Source organism: Ranitomeya variabilis, chromosome 4 (assembly GCF_051348905.1).
Source record: "Ranitomeya variabilis isolate aRanVar5 chromosome 4, aRanVar5.hap1, whole genome shotgun sequence".
In the NCBI taxonomy this organism is placed as follows: Eukaryota; Metazoa; Chordata; class Amphibia; order Anura; family Dendrobatidae; genus Ranitomeya; species Ranitomeya variabilis.
In genome coordinates, this window is record NC_135235.1 from 639,290,690 (window position 1) to 639,309,029 (window position 18,340).

The following is an 18,340-nucleotide window of genomic DNA, read 5'->3' on the forward strand; positions in this document are numbered from 1 at the left end:
TCGAACCAGTCTGCCCATTCTCCTCTGACCTCTGGCATCAACAAGGCATTTCCGCCCACAGAACTGCCGCTCACTGGATTTTTTTTCTTTTTCGGACCATTCTCTGTAAACCCTAGAGATGGTTGTGCGTGAAAATCCCAGTAGATCAGCAGTTTCTGAAATACTCAGACCAGCCCTTCTGGCACCAACAACCATGCCACGTTCAAAGGCACTCAAATCACCTTTCTTCCCCATACTAATGCTCGGTTTGAACTGCAGGAGATTGTCTTGACCATGTCTACATGCCTAAATGCACTGAGTTGCCGCCATGTGATTGGCTGATTAGAAATTAAGTGTTAACAAGAAGTTGGACAGGTGTACCTAATAAAGTGGCCGGTGAGTGTATATGGAACTGGGAATGGTGAGAATATTTTTTAAAGTTTTGCACTTTACTAACCTTCAGTTAGTCGTGTCAGAATATTTACACTATTATTTGCGTTGGGTTCATGGGACCTCAGTTTTCATATTGAAAAAAACCCAACAATAAATTAAAGAATTATTACTTTATTTTGGAACTTAAGGTACAACATCTTAGCTAAATGAAAAATATAACAGTTTTAGAAATCAACAAAATGTAAACAGCTGCTTATATACCATGAAGAAAACAAGTAATTATTTGGTACAAGAATCACATATCTCCTAATTGTGCTCATTGCACATAAATTTCTTGTAATTATCACATCTGTTTTTTTTTTTTTTCGGTCACTAGATCTCACATACAATTGACATCGACCTACTTCCAGAAAAGAAGGCTTGGTGTCATCATCGAGTCGTAATTTCAGGAAACATGGTACTTATATGAGCTCTTACAAATTACGTTGAAAAAATAGTTTCAGAAATTCTTTTGGGGTAATTTTAGTCTTATTAATCATGTTATAAATAATGAAAGCATTTATAGCTAATACATTGAAGAGAAAAATTAATATGACCATTGGCCATCTCCTACTGTTTCGAGCAACGTTTTAAGTTTCGCATAGTTTGATGTTTGTATCAATGCCACCCTGGGTTTTATGGTAAAAGTCTATTATTTCCAACTTCTTGTTATCACCGTCACATATAACTTTATCATGATTCATACTGGACACTATGTTGGCTCAGTAGTTAGCACTGCAGCCTTGCTGCGCTATGGTACTGGATTCAAATCCGTGTTTGCGTGGGTTTCCTCCAAGTACTTCGGTTTCCTCCCACACTACAAAGATATACTGATAGCAAATTTAGATTGTGCCAATAATGTCTGCAAAACGCAATGGCATAAATGGCACTATATAAATGACAAAAATAAATACTAGAAATGCCTTGGGATTTTTTTTTTTTTGCTGAAGCACGTGTAGTTGATGCAGCGTCATTAAGGACTAGGAAGCTACCAAAGCAGACTGTTAACTGCCTTCCATACTTGTGGAAATATGACAAAAACAAACTTTATTGGGGTCCAATTGACTCCACGCAACGAACGGTTAAATAGTACATAGAAATATTAAATATTTTATAGAAATTAGGATTGTACTTACTTTATAGAAGAAATGGTCATTAATAATTACCGTATATACTAGAGTATAAGCCGAACCGAGTGTAAAAGAGACAGGGTTTTCCTCCAAAAATTACTAACCAAGTATTATTAACTATTATCGCCAAACTTGACTATTAATAATTAATATCCACTAAATATGCCTCAACGTTATCTTTTCCTTATACTATCTGAGACAAAACAGTGTAACAATAAAGGATATTTATTACACACACACACACACACACACGTCTGCAGTCTATAATATACATATATATTTATACCCAAGCTGGCGACTATAAATATATATATATATATATATATAGATATCACAACTCTGATACAGTAATATCACTACAGTATACAGTGATATCCCAACAGTATCACACAGTAATAACCCACAATATCTAGTAATATCACAACAATATCACAATATAAAAACCCACAATTAACTGCCCGATTACCCAAATCACACATACAATATCAGCCCTCCCAATCTATAGCTTACTAACCCTAAGGCCTAAGAGGTTACAGGGCCTAGTAAGAAAAGGGGATACAGAGTACTTATCCACCGTGTGGGTCCATGATCTTCCCAGCAAGCCATAGAGCAAAAAGACCCAGAGCACATGTCTTGTGCATTTATGTCCAGCTAGAAGAGGTTTGTCCAGCCCCAGGTGTGTGGGGATGAGGTCACAAGTCTATTGTCCACTGGCCTAAGTCCTAAATAAAACCTGATATACCAGCGTGAGGAGGGGGCTACTGAGTACATGTGGGGGAATTATATATCACTAAACACATCTCTACGTAAAAATATACATTTTGGAGCACTTCCCTTCTACACCGAGTATAAGCCGAGACCCCTAATTTTGCCACAAAAAAACTGGGAAAACGTATTGACTCGAGTATAAGCCTGGGGCAAATGCAGCAGCTACTGGTAAATTTAAAAAATAAAAAGATACCAACAAAAGTAAAATTAATTGAGACATCAGTAGGTTGTGTTTTTGAATATCCATATTGAATCAGGAGCCCCATATAATGCTCCATACAGTTCATGCTGGGCCCCATAAGATGCTCCATACAAAATATGCCCCATATAATGCTCCATACAGTTCATGATGGGCCCCATAAAATGCTCCATAGATTATGCCCCATATAATGCTGCACAAATGTTGATGGCCTCATAAGATGCTCAATAGAATAATATGCCCCATATGCTGCTCCATAAAGGTTAATGGCCCCAAAAGATGCTCCATAGAATATTATGCCCCTTATAATTATACACAAAGGATAATGATGCCCCATAAGATGCTCAATAGAATAATCTGCCCCATATGCTGCTCCATAAAGGTTGATGGCCCCATAAGATGCTCTATAGAATATTATGCCCCATATAATGCTGCACAAAGGTTGATGGCCCCATAAGATGTTCCATAGAATATTATGCCCCATATAATGCTGCACAAAGGATAATGATGATCCATAAGATGCTCCATAGAATAATATGCCCCATATGCTGCTGCGGTTAAAAAAAAATTACATACCTCTCTTTGCTGGGGGTCTGTTGCCAGTGTCCTGAGCAGTGTCAGCAAACCAGCAGTTGCGATATTCACCTGTCCCCATTCCAATGCCGCAAGTCTGTGTCTTCCGAGTCTCTGCAGTGACTGTTCATGCAGAGGGCACGCACTAAACACGTCATCGCACCCTAGGACCTGAACATCACAGCCAGAGGACGCGGAAGGCAGAGCCCGGCGGTGGAACGGGGACAGGTGAATATCACATGGCTCACCCTCCCCCGTCATACTCACCCCCTCCTGGCGCGGTCTCTGCTTCTCAGATGGTCTCTGGCGCCGGCAGCTTGTTCCTGTGTTCAGAGGTCAAATGGTACCGCTCATTAAAGTAATGAATATGTGCTCCATGCCTATGGGAGTGGAGTCGCGCCCATATTCATTACTTTAATAAGCGGTACAATGTGACCGCTGAACCCAGAAAGAGCTGCGGGCGCCGGAGACCATCGGAGAAGGGACTTGCAGAGACCGTGGGGGGAGCAGGTGAGTATGATGTGATAGTCGCCACTCATGCCACTCCTCCTATCCCGCCGAACCCGTGGGTGACTCGAGTATAAGCCGAGAGGGGCACTTTTAGCCTAACAAAATGGGCTAAAAATCTCAGCTTATACTTAAGTATATACGGTATATACAATTTCTATTATTTAGTGATCTGAGTTGATTTTCCTTTCTCTTGTAGAAAATTGACTTTACTTGATTATAACTTGTAATTTTTCTGTTACATGGTGACAATGTAATGATTTAAAATAAAAGTGGCTTCTCTCCTGTGTGAGCTATTTCATGTTTAACAAGATCGAATTTCTGGGTAAAACATTTCCCACATTCTGAACATGAGAATGGCTTCTCTCCTTTGTGAGTTTTTTGATGCGAAACAAGATTTGATTTCCTTTCAAAATATTTCTCACATTTTAAACATGGAAATGGCTTCTCCAATGTGTGAGTTCTCTGATGTTTAACAAGATGTGATTTATCTATAAAACATTTCCCACATTCTGGACATGAAAATGGCTTTTCCCCTGTGTGAGTTCTCTGGTGTTTAACAAGATTTGATTTATCTATAAAACATTTCCCACATTCTGGACATGAAAATGGCTTTTCCCCTGTGTGAGTTCTCTGGTGTTTAACAAGATTTGATTTATCAAAAAAACATTTCCCACATTCTGAACATGAAAATGGCTTCTCCCCTGTGTGACTTCTCTGATGTATAACAAGATGGAATTTTTGACTAAAACATTTCCCACATTCTGAGCATGAAAATGGCTTCTCCCCTGTATGAGTTCTCTGATGTGTAACAAGAGTTTTTTTCTCACTAAAACATTTCCCACATTCTGAGCATGAAAACGGTTTCTCCCCTGTATGAGTTCTCTGATGTGTAACAAGATGTGTTTTATCCATAAAACATTTCCCACATTCTGAACATGAAAATAGCTTCTTCCCTGAGTGACTTCTCTGATGTGAAAGAAATCTTGAACATTTCCCAGATTGTGAACATGAAAATGGTTTCTCCCCTTTGTGAGCTACTTCATGTTCATCAGTACTTTTGTGTTTTTTGTTTTCCATATTTTCCTTTAATGAAGTAGAAGAAAGGACCCGTTTAAAAGGATCAGATGATAGATTTTTCCTAAGGGCTTGAGGTATATCTGTGATAATTATATGTTCTTCATATGTATCTGATGTGATACCTTGATCCCCTGCTGCAAAATCTAAAAATATCAGATGTCCCTCGGAGCTCCTGGTAACGTCATCTGCCAAGAATAAAATTATTATTTGTCAATAACACTGCAATGAAATTATATTAACCCCTTCACCCCCAAGGGTGGTTTGCACGTTAATGACCGGGCCAATTTTTACAATTCTGACCACTGTCCCTTTATGAGGCTATAACTCTGGAACGCTTTGACGGATCTTGGCGATTCTGACATTGTTTTCTTGTGACATATTGTACTTCATGTTAGTGGTAAAATTTATTCGATATAACTTGCGTTTATTTGTGAAAAAAATGGAAATTTGGCGAAAATTTTGAAAATTTCACAATTTTCCAACTTTGAATTTTTATGCCCTTAAATCACAGACATATGTCACGCAAAATACTTAATAAGTAACATTTCCCACATGTCTACTTTACATCAGTACAATTTTGTAACCAAAATTTTTTTTTGTGACGGAGTTATAAGGGTTAAAAGTTGACCAGCAATTTCTCATTTTTACAACACCAAATGAGATGTGGTCCCTAAAAAAAAAATGAAGTCATTTTGAGGGGTCTATATGATAGAAAATACCCAAGTGTGACACCATTCCAAAAACTGCACCCCTCAAGGTGCTCAAAACCACATTCAAGAAGTTTATTAACCCTTCAGGTGTTTCACAGGAATTTTTGGAATGTTTAAATAAAAATGAACATTTAACTTTTTTTCACACAAAATGTATTTCAGCTCCAATTTGTTTTATTTTCCCAAGGGTAAGAGAAGAAATTGGACCCCAAAAAATGTTGTGCAATTTGTCCTGAGTACGCTGATACCCCATATGTGGGTGTAAACCATTGTTTGGGCGCATGGCAGAGCTTGGAAGGGAAGGAGCGCCATTTGACTTTTCAATGCAAAATTGACTGGAATTGAGATGGGACGCCATGTTGCGTTTGGAGAGCCCCTGATGTGCCTAAACATTGAAACCCCCCACAAGTGACACCATTTTGGAAAGTAGACCCCCTAAGGAACTTATCTAGATGTGTTTTGAGAGCTTTGAACCCCCAAGTGTTTCACTACAGATTATAACGCAGAGCCATGAAAATATATATTTTTTTTTCTCAAAAATGATTTTTTAGCCCCCAGCTTTGTATTTTTACAACGGTAACAGAATAAATTGGACCCCAAAATTTGTTTTCCAATTTGTCCTGAGTACGCTGATACCCCATATGTGGGGGGGAACCACTGTTTGGGCGCATGACAGAGCTCGGAAGGGAAGGAGCGCCATTTGGAATGCAGACTTAAATGGATTGGTCAGCAGCCGTCACGTTGCATTTGCAGAGCCCCTGATGTACCCAAACAGTACAAACCCCATATTGGAAACTAGACCTCCCAAGGTACTTATCTAGATGTGTTGTGAGAACTTTGAACCCCCAAGTGTTTCACTACAGTCTATAACGCAGAGCCGTGAAAATAAAACATCTTTTTTTCCCCACAAAAATGATTTTTAGCCCCCCAAATTTTTATTTTCCTAAGGATATCAAGAGAACTTGGACCCCAGAAGTTGTTGTTCAATTTGTCCCGAGTACGCTGATAACACATATGTTGGGGTAAACCCCTTTTTGGGCGCACGGGAGAGCTCGGAAGGGAAGGAGCAGTGTTTTACTTTTTCAACGCAGAATTGGCTGGAATTGAGATTGGACGCCATGTCGCGCTTGGAGAGCCCCTGATGTGCCTGGACAGTGGAAACTCCCCAATTCTACCTGAAACCCTAACTCAAACACACCCCTAACCCTAATCCCAACGGTAACCCTAACCACACCCCTAGCCCTGACACAGCCATAATTCTAATCCCAACCCTAATCCAAACCGTAAATGTAATCCAAACCCTAACTTTAGCCCCAACCATAACTTTAGCCCCAACCCTAGCCCTAACCCTACCCCTAACCCTAAACGTGACTGAAATACGTGGCACTGAAATATGTGGCACTGAAATATGTGGCACTGAAATACGTGGCACTGAAATACGTGGCACTGAAATACGTGGCACTGAAATACGTGGCACTGAAATATGTGGCACTGAAATACGTGATACGTGGCACTGAAATACGTGATACGTGGCACTTAAATACGTGGGACTGAAACACGTGGCACTGAAATACGTGATACGTGGCACTGAAATACGTGCAACTGAAATACGTGGCACTAAAATATGTGGCACTGAAATACATGATACGTGGCACTTAAATACGTGGCACTGAAATACGTGGCACTGAAATGTGGCACTGAAATACGTAATACGTGGCACTGAAATACGTGGCACTGAAATACGTGGCACTGAAATACGTGGCACTGAAATACGTGGCACTATGACTGTCAGAAAATGTTCATTAAACGGTTAGGGGTGAGGTTAGGGGTAGAGTTAGGGTTAGGATCTCTTTATCACCTTGATGGTGGTGGGTGGCTTTTCAGTGTGTTTTCTGTTTTTTTTTCCGATAAAAACGCATGCGTTTTTAACGCAAACGCATGTGCTTAAAAACGCAAGAAAATACTGCAGGTTGTATTTCTGAAAATGAACGCATGCAGAAAAAAAAACGCATGCGTTTGAAAACGCGACCAAACCCGTACAAAAAAACGCATGCGTTTTCAATGTTAAATATAGGGAAAAAACGCATGCGTTTTTTTGTGCAAAAAACGCTGCAGACAAAAACGCAAGTGTGAAACCAGCGACGCTTTTTATAGCAAAAAAGTTTTTGCGTCTCCACATTTTGAGACCTAGAATTTTTCCACATTTTGGTCTACAGAGTCATGTGAGGTCTTGTTTTTTGCGGGACGAGTTGACGTTTTTATTGGTAACATTTTCGGACACGTGACCGTTTTTGATCACTTTTTATTCCGATTTTTGTGAGGCAGAATGACCAAAAACCTGCTATTCATGAATTTCTTTTGGGAGAGGCGTTTATACCGTTCCGCGTTTGGTAAAATTGATAAAGCAGTTTTATTCGACGGGTCAGTACGATTACAGCGATACCTCATTTATATCATTTTTTTATGTTTTGGCGCTTTTATACGATAAAAACTATTTTATAGAAAAAATAATTATTTTGGTATCGCTTTATTCTCAGGACTATAACTTTTTTATTTTTTTGCTGATGATGCTGTGTGGCGGCTTGTTTTTTGCGGGACAAGATGACGTTTTCAGCGGTACCATGGATATTTATATCAGTCTTTTTGATCGCGTGTTATTCCACTTTTTGTTCGGCGGTATGGTAATAAAGCGTTGTTTTTTGCCTCGTTTTTTTTTTTTTTTTTTTCTTACGGTGTTTACTGAAGGGGTTAACTAGTGGGACAGTTTTATAGGTTGGGTCGTTACGGACGCGGCGATACTAAATATGTGTACTTTTATTGTTTTGTTTTTTTTATTTAGATAAAGAAATGTATTTATGGGAATAATATATATTTTTTTAATTATTTATTTAGGAATTTTTTTTAATTTTTTTTACACATGTGGAGAATTTTTTTTTTTACTTTGTCCCAGGGGGGGACATCACAGATCGATGATCTGATAGTGTGCACAGCACTCTATCAGATCACCGATCTCACTTACATCGGTGCAGGCTTACCAGTGTCTGCTCTGGGCAGACACTCGGTAAGCCACCTCCTTCCCTGCAGGACCCGGATGCCGCGGCCATCTTGGATCCGGGACCTGCAGCCAGGAAGGAGGTAGGAGACCCTCGCAGCAACGCGATCACATCGCGTTGCTCCGGGGGTCTCAGGGAAGCCCGCAGGGAGCCCCCTCCCTGCGCGATGCTTCCCTATACCGCCGGTACACTGCGATCATGTTTGATCGCGGTGTGCCGGGGGTTAATGTGCCGGGGGCGGTCCGTGACCGCTCCTGGCACATAGTGCCGGATGTCAGCTGCGATATGCAGCTGACACCCGGCCGCGATCGGCCGCGCTCCCCCCGTGAGCGCCGATCGGTGATGACGTACTATCCCATCGGTGGTCATACGGGCCGACCCCACCTCGACGGGATAGTACGTCCGATGTCAGGAAGGGGTTAATATTTATATTATCTATATGCATAGAGCACAGCAGTATGGTCATGTAACAATAAGCAATGGCTTTTATGCAAGTGTAGGTTTTCCATTTTTTTTATAAAGAAACTAAGCGACAGATACAAGATATGAGAAGAATTTTTTTATACTATTTTATATCTATTGGAACTCAACAGAAAGCATTGGATTCCATCATGAATATGGGAGCACTGGGGATCTGAAAATGAATTTGCAGCAGTGTCCTCTGTAATCCATGGTTCACAACAAATAGGTAACCACATATGTGACTAAGCCTCTGTGGTAATAAAGTTCCACATTATCTGACTTTTGCATGGAGCTATCCTGCTCATCAGAAACCTCCATAGCTTTTTTTTCACCTCTTCCACCTTCAAACTTTTTTCTCTTGGGATGTTTCTCCAGCTCTGCTCACATGATATGTTTTTATTTCTCATGAACTAGCACAGCTGAAGTTACGTTACCCCCCCACCTTCTTCAGTTTCTATGGCTGTTTACCACAACCAAGCACACTCACTGCCAGGCAGGTATATGATTTCTCTGTCATTCTTCCCCTCTCCATGGGACATATTCACAGTATGAAGTTCTCCACCGTAAAAATATTGAAGTCTGGTGGTTCACGAGGAAAGAAATGAAAACATACCATATTCTGATTCAGTTAATGAACCAGGATATTCTGGATGACATGTGAGTACGATCTGGAAATGCAGACCCATTCCCTTGATTGAGCAAATTCAATCAAGCGGATCAAACACAGACATGTATCCATTTTTCTATATTTTGCCGGACAGTTTTGGAGTGTGTTCACAAATGAGATTCTGAGTTTTGACTGTTCTCTTCAGGAAAATTGAATTTATGTCCAAAATAGATTTGTTGCACAACTGAAGCAAACAGAAGCCGAGTGGGCCTGTTAATTGTGGTCTGTCTGGGTTCCTTTACTATTGTTTATAATATGTGTTCTTTTTTAGAATGGAAATCAAAGTTCAGAGTGATAAGCTTTTTTTTGCCGCTAAAAAATATATATTTATATAATTTGAATGTAAAAAAAAAGTGTCATTTTTATTCACACTATTTACCTTTCACCATAAATCACTCTATTGTACACGTTGTTACAATTACAGGGACACAACATATGTCCATATTTACTGTGATGATTTTGTATAATTTTTGAAAATTTTATAGTTAGAAATCTCTGGTGATTACTTTTCAGCACTTATAATGTTCTGGCGAGATATCTGTATATAACGTTATATTATGCATGTAAAGAAAAATGCTTTTGAGGTTTTTAGGCTGAGAAAATTCTCCAGAACTTAACAGTACAACCAGTGGCTCCCTAGTAATGTTTCTACCTTCCATATCAGGGGTCTTGAGTTCAGATCCCCGGCACTGACAAACTTCACAAGTATATTAACCCCTTAATCCCATATGATGTACTATCCCGTCAAGGTGACCTGGGACTTAATTCCCAGTGACGGGATAGTACGTCATAGCCGATTGGCCGCGCTCACGGGGGGAGCGCGGCCGATCGCGGCCGGGTGTCAGCTGCCTATCGCAGCTGACATCCGGCACTATGTGCCAGGAGCGGTCACGGACCGCCCCCGGCACATTAACCCCCGGCACACCGCGATCAAACATGATCGCGGTGTACCGGAGGTACAGGGAAGCATCGCGCAGGGAGGGGGCTCCCTGCGTGCTTCCCTAAGACCCCCGGAGCAACGCGATGTGATCGCGTTGCTGCGAGGGTCTCTTACCTCCTATCCCTGCAGGCCCCGGATCCAAAATGGCCGCGGGGCTGCATCCGGGTCCTGCAGGGATTACTTCCGGGTCCGGAACAGGCTGCAGATGAAAGCTGCAGCCTGCAGCGATGTGAGTGAGAGCGCCGATCTGATAGAGTGCTGTGCACACTATCAGATCGGCGATCTGTGATGTCCCCCCCTGGGACAAAGTAAAAAAGTTTTAAAAAAAATTTCCACATGTGTAAAAATAAAAATCCTAAATAAAGAAGAAAAAAATATATATATTATTCCCATAAATACATTTCTTTATCTAAAAAAACCCCAAAAAACAATAAAAGTACACATATTTAGTATCGCCGCGTCCGTAACGACCCAACCTATAAATCTGTCCCACTAGTTAACCCCTTCAGTGAACACCGTAAGAAAAAAAAAAAAAAAACGAGCCAAAAAACAACGCTTTATTATCATACCGCCGAACAAAAAGTGAAATAACACGCGATCAAAAAGATGTATATAAATAACCATGGTACCGCTGAAAACGTCATCTTGTCCCGCAAAAAACGAGCCGCCATATAGCATCATAACCAAAAAAATAAAAAAGTTATAGTCCTCAGAATAAAGCGATGCCAAAATAATTATTTTTTCTATAAAATAGTTTTTATCGTATAAAAGCGCCAAAACATAAAAAAATGATATAAATGAGATATCGCTGTAATCGTACTGACCCGACGAATAAAACTGCTTGATCAATTTTACCAAACGTGGAACGGTATAAACGCCTCCCCCAAAAGAAATTCATGAATAGCTGGTTTTTGGTCATTCTGCCTCACAAAAATCGGAATAAAGTGTTCAAAAACTGTCACATGTCCGAAAATGTCACCAATAAAAACATCAACTCGTCCCGCAAAAAACAAGACCTCACATGACTCTGTGGACCAAAGTATGGAAAAATTATAGGTCTCAAAATATGGAGACGCAAAAACTTTTTTGCTATAAAAAAGCGTCTTTTAGTGTGTGACAGCTGCCAATCATAAAAATCCGATATAAAAAACGCTATAAAAGTAAATCAAACCCCCCTTCATCACCCCCTTAGTTAGGGAAAAATAATAAAATTAAAAAAATGTATTTATTTCCATTTTCCCGCTAGGGTTAGGGCTAGGGTTGGGGCTAGGGTTGGAGCTAAAGTTAGGGTGGGGCTAAAGTTAGGGATAGGGTTGGGGCTAAAGTTAGGGTTAGGGTTTGGATTACATTTACGGTTGGGATTAGGGTTGAGATTAGAATTAGGGGTGTGTCAGGGTTAGGGGTGTGGTTAGGGTTATAGTTGGGATTAGGGCTAGGGGTGTGTTTGGATTAGTTTCAGGTAGAATTGGGGAGTTTCCACTGTTTAGGCACATCAGGGGCTCTCGAAACACGACATGGCGTCCGATCTCAATTCCAGACAATTCTGCGTTGAAAAAGTAAAACAGTGCTCCTTCCCTTCCGAGCTCTCCCGTGCGCCCAAACGGGTGTTTACCCCAACATATGGGGCATCAGCGTACTCGGGACAAATTGGAAAACAACTTTTGGGGTCCAAGTTCTCGTGTTATCTCTGGGAAAATAAAAATTTGGGGGGCTAAAAATCATTTTTGTGGGAAAAAAAGGATTTTTTATTTTCACAGCACTGCGTTGTAAACTGTAGTGAAACACTTGGGGGTTCAAAGTTCTCACAACACATCTAGATAAGTTCCTTGGGAGGTCTAGTTTCCAATATGGGGTCTCTTATGGGGGGTTTATACTGTTTGGGTACATCAGGGGCTCTGCAAATGCAACATGACGCCTGCAGACCAATCCATCTAAGTCTACATTCCAAATGGCGCTCCTTCCCTTCCGAGCTCTGCCATGCGCCCAAATAGTGGTTCCCCCCCACATATGGGGTATCAGTGTACTCAGGACAAATTGGACAACAACTTTTGGGGTCCAATTTATCCTGTTACCCTTGTGAAAATATAAAACTGGGGGCTAAAAAATCATTTCTGAAAAAAAAAAAAAAGCATTTTTAGTTTCACGGCTCTGCGTTATAAACTGTAGTGAAACACTTGGGGGTTCAAAGCTCTAAAAACACATCTAGATAAGTTCCTTAGGGGGTCTACTTTCCAAAATGGTGTCACTTGTGGGGGGTTTTAATGTTTAGGCACGTCAGGGGCTCTCCAAACGCGATGGTGTCCCATCTCTATTCCAGTCAATTTTGCATTGAAAAGTCAAATGGCGCTCCTTCCCTTCCGAGCTCTGCTATGCGCCCAAACAGTGGTTTACGCCCACATATGGGGTATCAGCGTACTCAGGACACATTGCACAACAATGTTTGGGGTCCAATTTCTTCTCTTACCCTTGGAAAAATAAAAAAATTGGGGGCGAAAAGATCATTTTTGTGAAAAAATATGATTTGTTATTTTTACGGCTCTGCATTATAAACTTCTGTGAAGCACTTGTTGGGTCAAAGTGCTCACCACACATCTAGATAAGTTCCTTAGGGGGTCTACTTTCCAAAATGGTGTCACTTGTGGGGGGTTTCAATGTTTAGGCACATCAGGGGCTCTCCAAACGCAACATGGCGTCCCATCTCAATTCCAATTTTGCATTGAAAAGTGAAATGGCGCTCCTTCCCTTCCGAGCTCTGCCATGCAGCCAAACAATGGTTTACACCCACATATGGGGTATCAGCGTACTCAGGACAAAATTGTACAACATCTTTTGGGGTCCATTTTCTCCTGTTACCCTTGGTAAAATAAAACAAATTGGAGCTGAAGTAAATTTTGTGTGAAAAAAAAGTTAAATGTTCATTTTTATTTAAACATTCCAAAAATTCCTGTGAAACACCTGAAGGGTTAATAAACTTCTTGAATGTGGTTTTGAGCACCTTGAGGGGTGCAGTTTTTAGAATGGTGTCACACTTGGTTATTTTCTATCATATAGACCCCTCAAAATGACTTCAAATGAGATGTGGTCCCTAAAAAAAAAAATGGTGTTGTAAAAATGAGAAATTGCTGGTCAACTTTTAACCCTTATAACTCCCTAACAAAAAAAATTTTGGTTCCAAAATTGTGCTAATGTAAAGTAGACATGTTACTTATTAAGTATTTTGTGTGACATATCTCTGTGATTTAAGGGCATAAAAATTCAAAGTTGGAAAATTGTGAAATTTTCAAAATTTTTGCCAAATTTCCATTTTTTTTCACAAATAAACACAAGTTATATCGAATAAATTTTACCACTAACATGAAGTACAATATCTCACGAGAAAACAATGTCAGAATCGCCAAGATCCGTTGAAGCGTTCCAGAGTTATAACCTCATAAAGGGACAGTGGTCAGAATTGTAAAAATTGGCCCGGTCATTAACGTGCAAACCACCCTCGGGGCTTAAGGGGTTAGGAGACATCCACGGAGTGTCCTTTATTAAACAGGACTGTGAATACAGATGTATCTCTTCTGCTTCAAAAATGGCAAAAAAGGGAACAACAAAGGGCCATGATTATAGAGCTATAAATGAAAAAAATTGATTACTAGAAATAAAAGAGTGAGTTAAAAACCATCAATATCTTTTATCACATATGTAAAATACAAAGTAAAAAAAAAACGGATCAAGTGTAATGTAAAAAAATCACTAGATACAAGAGGGAAGATGTCAGAATGTAAGAACATGATTGTACAAAAATGAGGAAGGAAACCAAAATCTGTTTAAGATTTAGGAATACAGACACATAATCAACATGTTTAATTAGGGGAAAAATATACTATGTAATGATCAGAGTGGATGGTAGTAGGTTTACAAAAAAACAGGGTTATACCAGACATTGCAGAAGTCTGCAGGTAGATCACCATATAATGTAATATAATAATAATTATCATGTGCTGCAAAACAGATAATGTAAACTGACCAGATATGTGCAAGCTATGAGATGTCCGAACATGTCACAAAATATCATATATTATTATAAGCACAATCACGGCGCATAAATAAATACCCATAATGGATTTGTGCTGCCTCTGGGATGGAGCCAACCCGATGTGCGCTCCTGGCACTGATTGTTTTTTAGGTTATACTCACCTGTGCGGTTATCTGTGGGAATCTCCTCTTTACACCGCTCATCACCTCTCATATATGTCTCTGTAGTATTAATATGGGGCAGATATTTACCCTGAAACAAAAATTTATTAAGAGTCAGAGAAAGATGAAAAAATCATAACCAGAAAACTGGGGAAAGATCCAGACAACATTTAATGTCTATGATCAGCTTTACCCAGTCATCTCCACCAAGTATAAAACACACACTGAATGGCCACATTATTAGAGACACCCACGTTGTCTTTTCAGATCCTCAGCACCAATTCAAATTGTAATAGATTCCACTAGATGAAGAAATAATTCTGTGGGATTATTGGCCCATCCACAAATAATATGGAGATACTGATATGTTGTGAATAGTCACTTTCACCTCATCCTGAAGATGCGCTATAGGATTAAAGCATGAGGACTATGAAGTCCAGAGAAGCAACAAAAACTCTCTAATATACCTGGAATCAGTCCTTGACTAGTGGATCATTGTGTCATGGTGCATTGTCCTTCTACCGTACTCGCACGAGTCTCGCATGTCAATACCCGGACAGGAGCGTGCAACTGCATGTATTTCTATGCAGAAGCACGCTTCGGTCCCGAGTGCCAGCGGCAGTGCCGGGTATTGACATTCGAGTCTCGGGTGAGTTTCTCGCATGTCTGAACCTGGTCTAACTCTGACCCTGACACACCCAAACCCTTTACTGCAGGGCTTTTAACCAAAGAACCTGGAGCCTTCGGCCACATGGAAAACCAGGCCAGGAAGGAAACAGACTGCCACACTACCATTCTGTAGTCCGTTTCAAAACAAAAGTCCAGCAGGTTTTCTTAAATCTGCCCTGGACAAATAGCTTGTCCAAGACTAACACTCACTTTTATTTTTATTGCAATCACAGCTACGCCTGTGACTGCAATGCACTCCCAAGGCCTCAATTATCCTCCAAACACATCCTAGGGGGAACATACAGTGACCCTCACATGTAAAACAGGTCACTACCTCAAATATTATTAATATCTTCCTCAAAAAATCAAGTATGTCCTATGGATCCCCTTTCATTGTATTTTTTCCCTCAATCATAATGTTCTCCGTACTAATACTTTTGAGAAGAAAAACTAAACAGCTAAAGAGTTTTTCAAAATTTCCCTGACAACCATGCCTAGGTGAAGTCCTCAAAATTACCATTCTAATGTGGTTTCAGACTGAAAAATGATCACTTTATTTTATTTTACACTAATTATTAGTATTCTCTATACAGGAAAGTTTTGATAAAGAAAGTGTCAGTGTTTCTAATAAATTGGCAGTTCCGTGTATAATACCGGGGGATAAAACAAGTCTGATCACAAGACCTGCATAGCCTTATACACATCATAGGGGAGATTTCATGACACCTTCTGTCCATCTACCTGATGATCCTGAGGAACATCGAGATCTTCTTGTTTACATTCCTGTGGAAGAAGAGGAAGGGGACATCTCTCTGGTGTTGTCCTCTCACTGGATAGAACTGGAAGAAACACATACAGGGACTGAATTCATTCTTTACATACAGATAATTTTAGGCCGTGTGTATTTAGTCCTGTCTATTACCTGGTGATGTAAGAGGCTGGGGAACCTCTATCATGACGTCCTTGTACTGATCTTTGTGTCCTTCTAAATACTCCCACTCCTCCATGGAGAAATAGACAGTGACATCCTGACACTTTATAGGAACCTGACACATACAATGATACCGTCATCCCCACGATCTCTTCATAGCGTTACTGTATAAAGTCCCAGCATTCCCAGCAGTGTCACCTCTCCAGTCAGCAGCTCAATCATCTTGTAGGTGAGTTCTAGGATCTTCTGGTCATCGATGTCCTCATGTATCAGGGGGTGAGGTGGAGGCCCCATGATTGGCCTCATCAGACTTCCCCATCCCTTAGACACAGGGGCCTGACAGCGCTCACTAGAGGTCTTCTTCACTACTGTGTAATCCTGGTTATGGAGAGACACATTAATAAATCTCACTACAGACATTCCCAGAGTCCTCACCTCTCCTGTTCTGTCCATCTGCTATTCCCATAGATAAGAATGATGTAATGTGACATCATCAGAATCTCTCACCTCTCCAGTAAGCCGGAAGAGGATCTCTAGGGTGACGTCTAATATCCTCTCCGCCATCTTGTCCCTGTCTCTATCCATCCTTGTATGGTCACTCAGGAGAATTCTCTTATATAGAAGATCTCCACTGAGAGGATCCGATATTGTAGGGACCTGAATGGGGAGAAGATGACAATGTAACATCATAAAGATCCCATCTAAGAAACATCCGGAGCTGTAACCGGTGTCACATGATCACTACATCCAGTCATGGCCCCACCCTGCCCCCAATAAAACACACAATCCCATTATAGTCACATACAGAGATTTATCACAGGCTCACCACTGAGGGGGTTAATGTCCCCTGCCCCAGCAATGGGGAATCTCCAGCACCTACCTCCCCCCGAAGAGCTGCACATCTCATACATGGCTATACTGTGTGCACAGGACCTGTGATGAGGTCACAAGAGTGGAGGAGTCAGGGGGTCACATGATCAGGGACCTCTATGACTAGTGGACCATGGTGTCATGGTGCATTGTTCTTCTAGGGTAGGGTAAACAGCTGCCATAAAGTGATGAACTTGGTTGGCCAAAATGCTTATGTAAGCCCTAATGTCCAAACATCCATCCACAGATAACAAAGAATCCAGGATGAGCCACGAAAAATAGGGATTTTTGTGTACTCACTGTAAAATCCTTTTCTCCGAGCCATTTAATGGGGGACACAGACCGTGGGTGTATGCTGCTGCCACTAGGAGGCTGACACTAAGTGATACAAAGAAAGTTAGCTCATCCTCTGCAGTATACACCCTCCTGCTGGCTCTCAGAGAACCAGGTCATTGCAAAAGCAGTAGCAGATCAATAACAACATATGAGAATATAGAATGTCAAATTATACAACAAACACAAGCTGATAACAGGTGGGAGCTGTGTCCCCCAATGAATGGCTTGGAGAAAAAGATTTTACGGTGAGTACACAAAAATCCCTATTTCTCCTTCGCTTCATTGGGGGACACAGACCATGGGACGTTCCAAAGCAGTCCCTGGGTGGGGACAACATCAGATCAGGCCCTGTGTAACCGCTACTTACAAGTGTGCCACCACGGCCTGCAGAGTCCGCCTGCCCAGACTCACATCTGCAGAAGTCAGGGAATTATAGTGCTTCAAGAATGCATATGGACTGGACGAACCCGCAAGCTTGCAGGCGTGCTTTGCCGGCGCCTGGTGCCTAGAACCCAAGAAACCTTGATAGACAGGGAGATAGGCTGACATCTAACATGGAAGGACTCCTGGATGGTGTAACGAATCCACCAGGCTAACGTGGCCAACGAAATGGTTAAACCCTTCCCATAACCATCAGGAAAACTTCCTCTTACTGTCAGGAAGGCCAAATAAAAAGTGTCCAACCTTCGGAAGGACGCCGTCCTCGATATGTACCTACTCAGGGCACTAACTTCGTCCAGAATATGGGGAACCCATTTCGTTTTGTGGACTGGTGCTGAAAGAGATGAGGGAAGAACGATGCCCTCATGACAGTGGGAATACAATACCACCTTGGTAACAAGGGACAAG

At 41.0% G+C, this 18,340-nt stretch overlaps 1 protein-coding gene across 1 annotated transcript in view; it reads right to left on the reverse strand.

The window, feature by feature from the left end:
• Positions 1-527: 527 nt before the first annotated feature.
• Positions 528-18,340, reverse strand: part of LOC143768156 (uncharacterized) — a 50,304-nt gene continuing 32,491 nt past the window's right edge. The window contains exons 3-8 of the mRNA XM_077256844.1: positions 16,793-16,942; positions 16,484-16,663; positions 16,277-16,400; positions 16,096-16,193; positions 14,686-14,776; positions 528-4,853 (exon numbers count right to left, since the gene is read on the reverse strand). Coding sequence (XP_077112959.1) covers positions 3,850-4,853; positions 14,686-14,776; positions 16,096-16,193; positions 16,277-16,400; positions 16,484-16,663; positions 16,793-16,942 — 1,647 coding nt within the window. The 3' untranslated portion in view covers positions 528-3,849. The remainder of the gene's footprint in view (positions 4,854-14,685; positions 14,777-16,095; positions 16,194-16,276; positions 16,401-16,483; positions 16,664-16,792; positions 16,943-18,340) is intronic.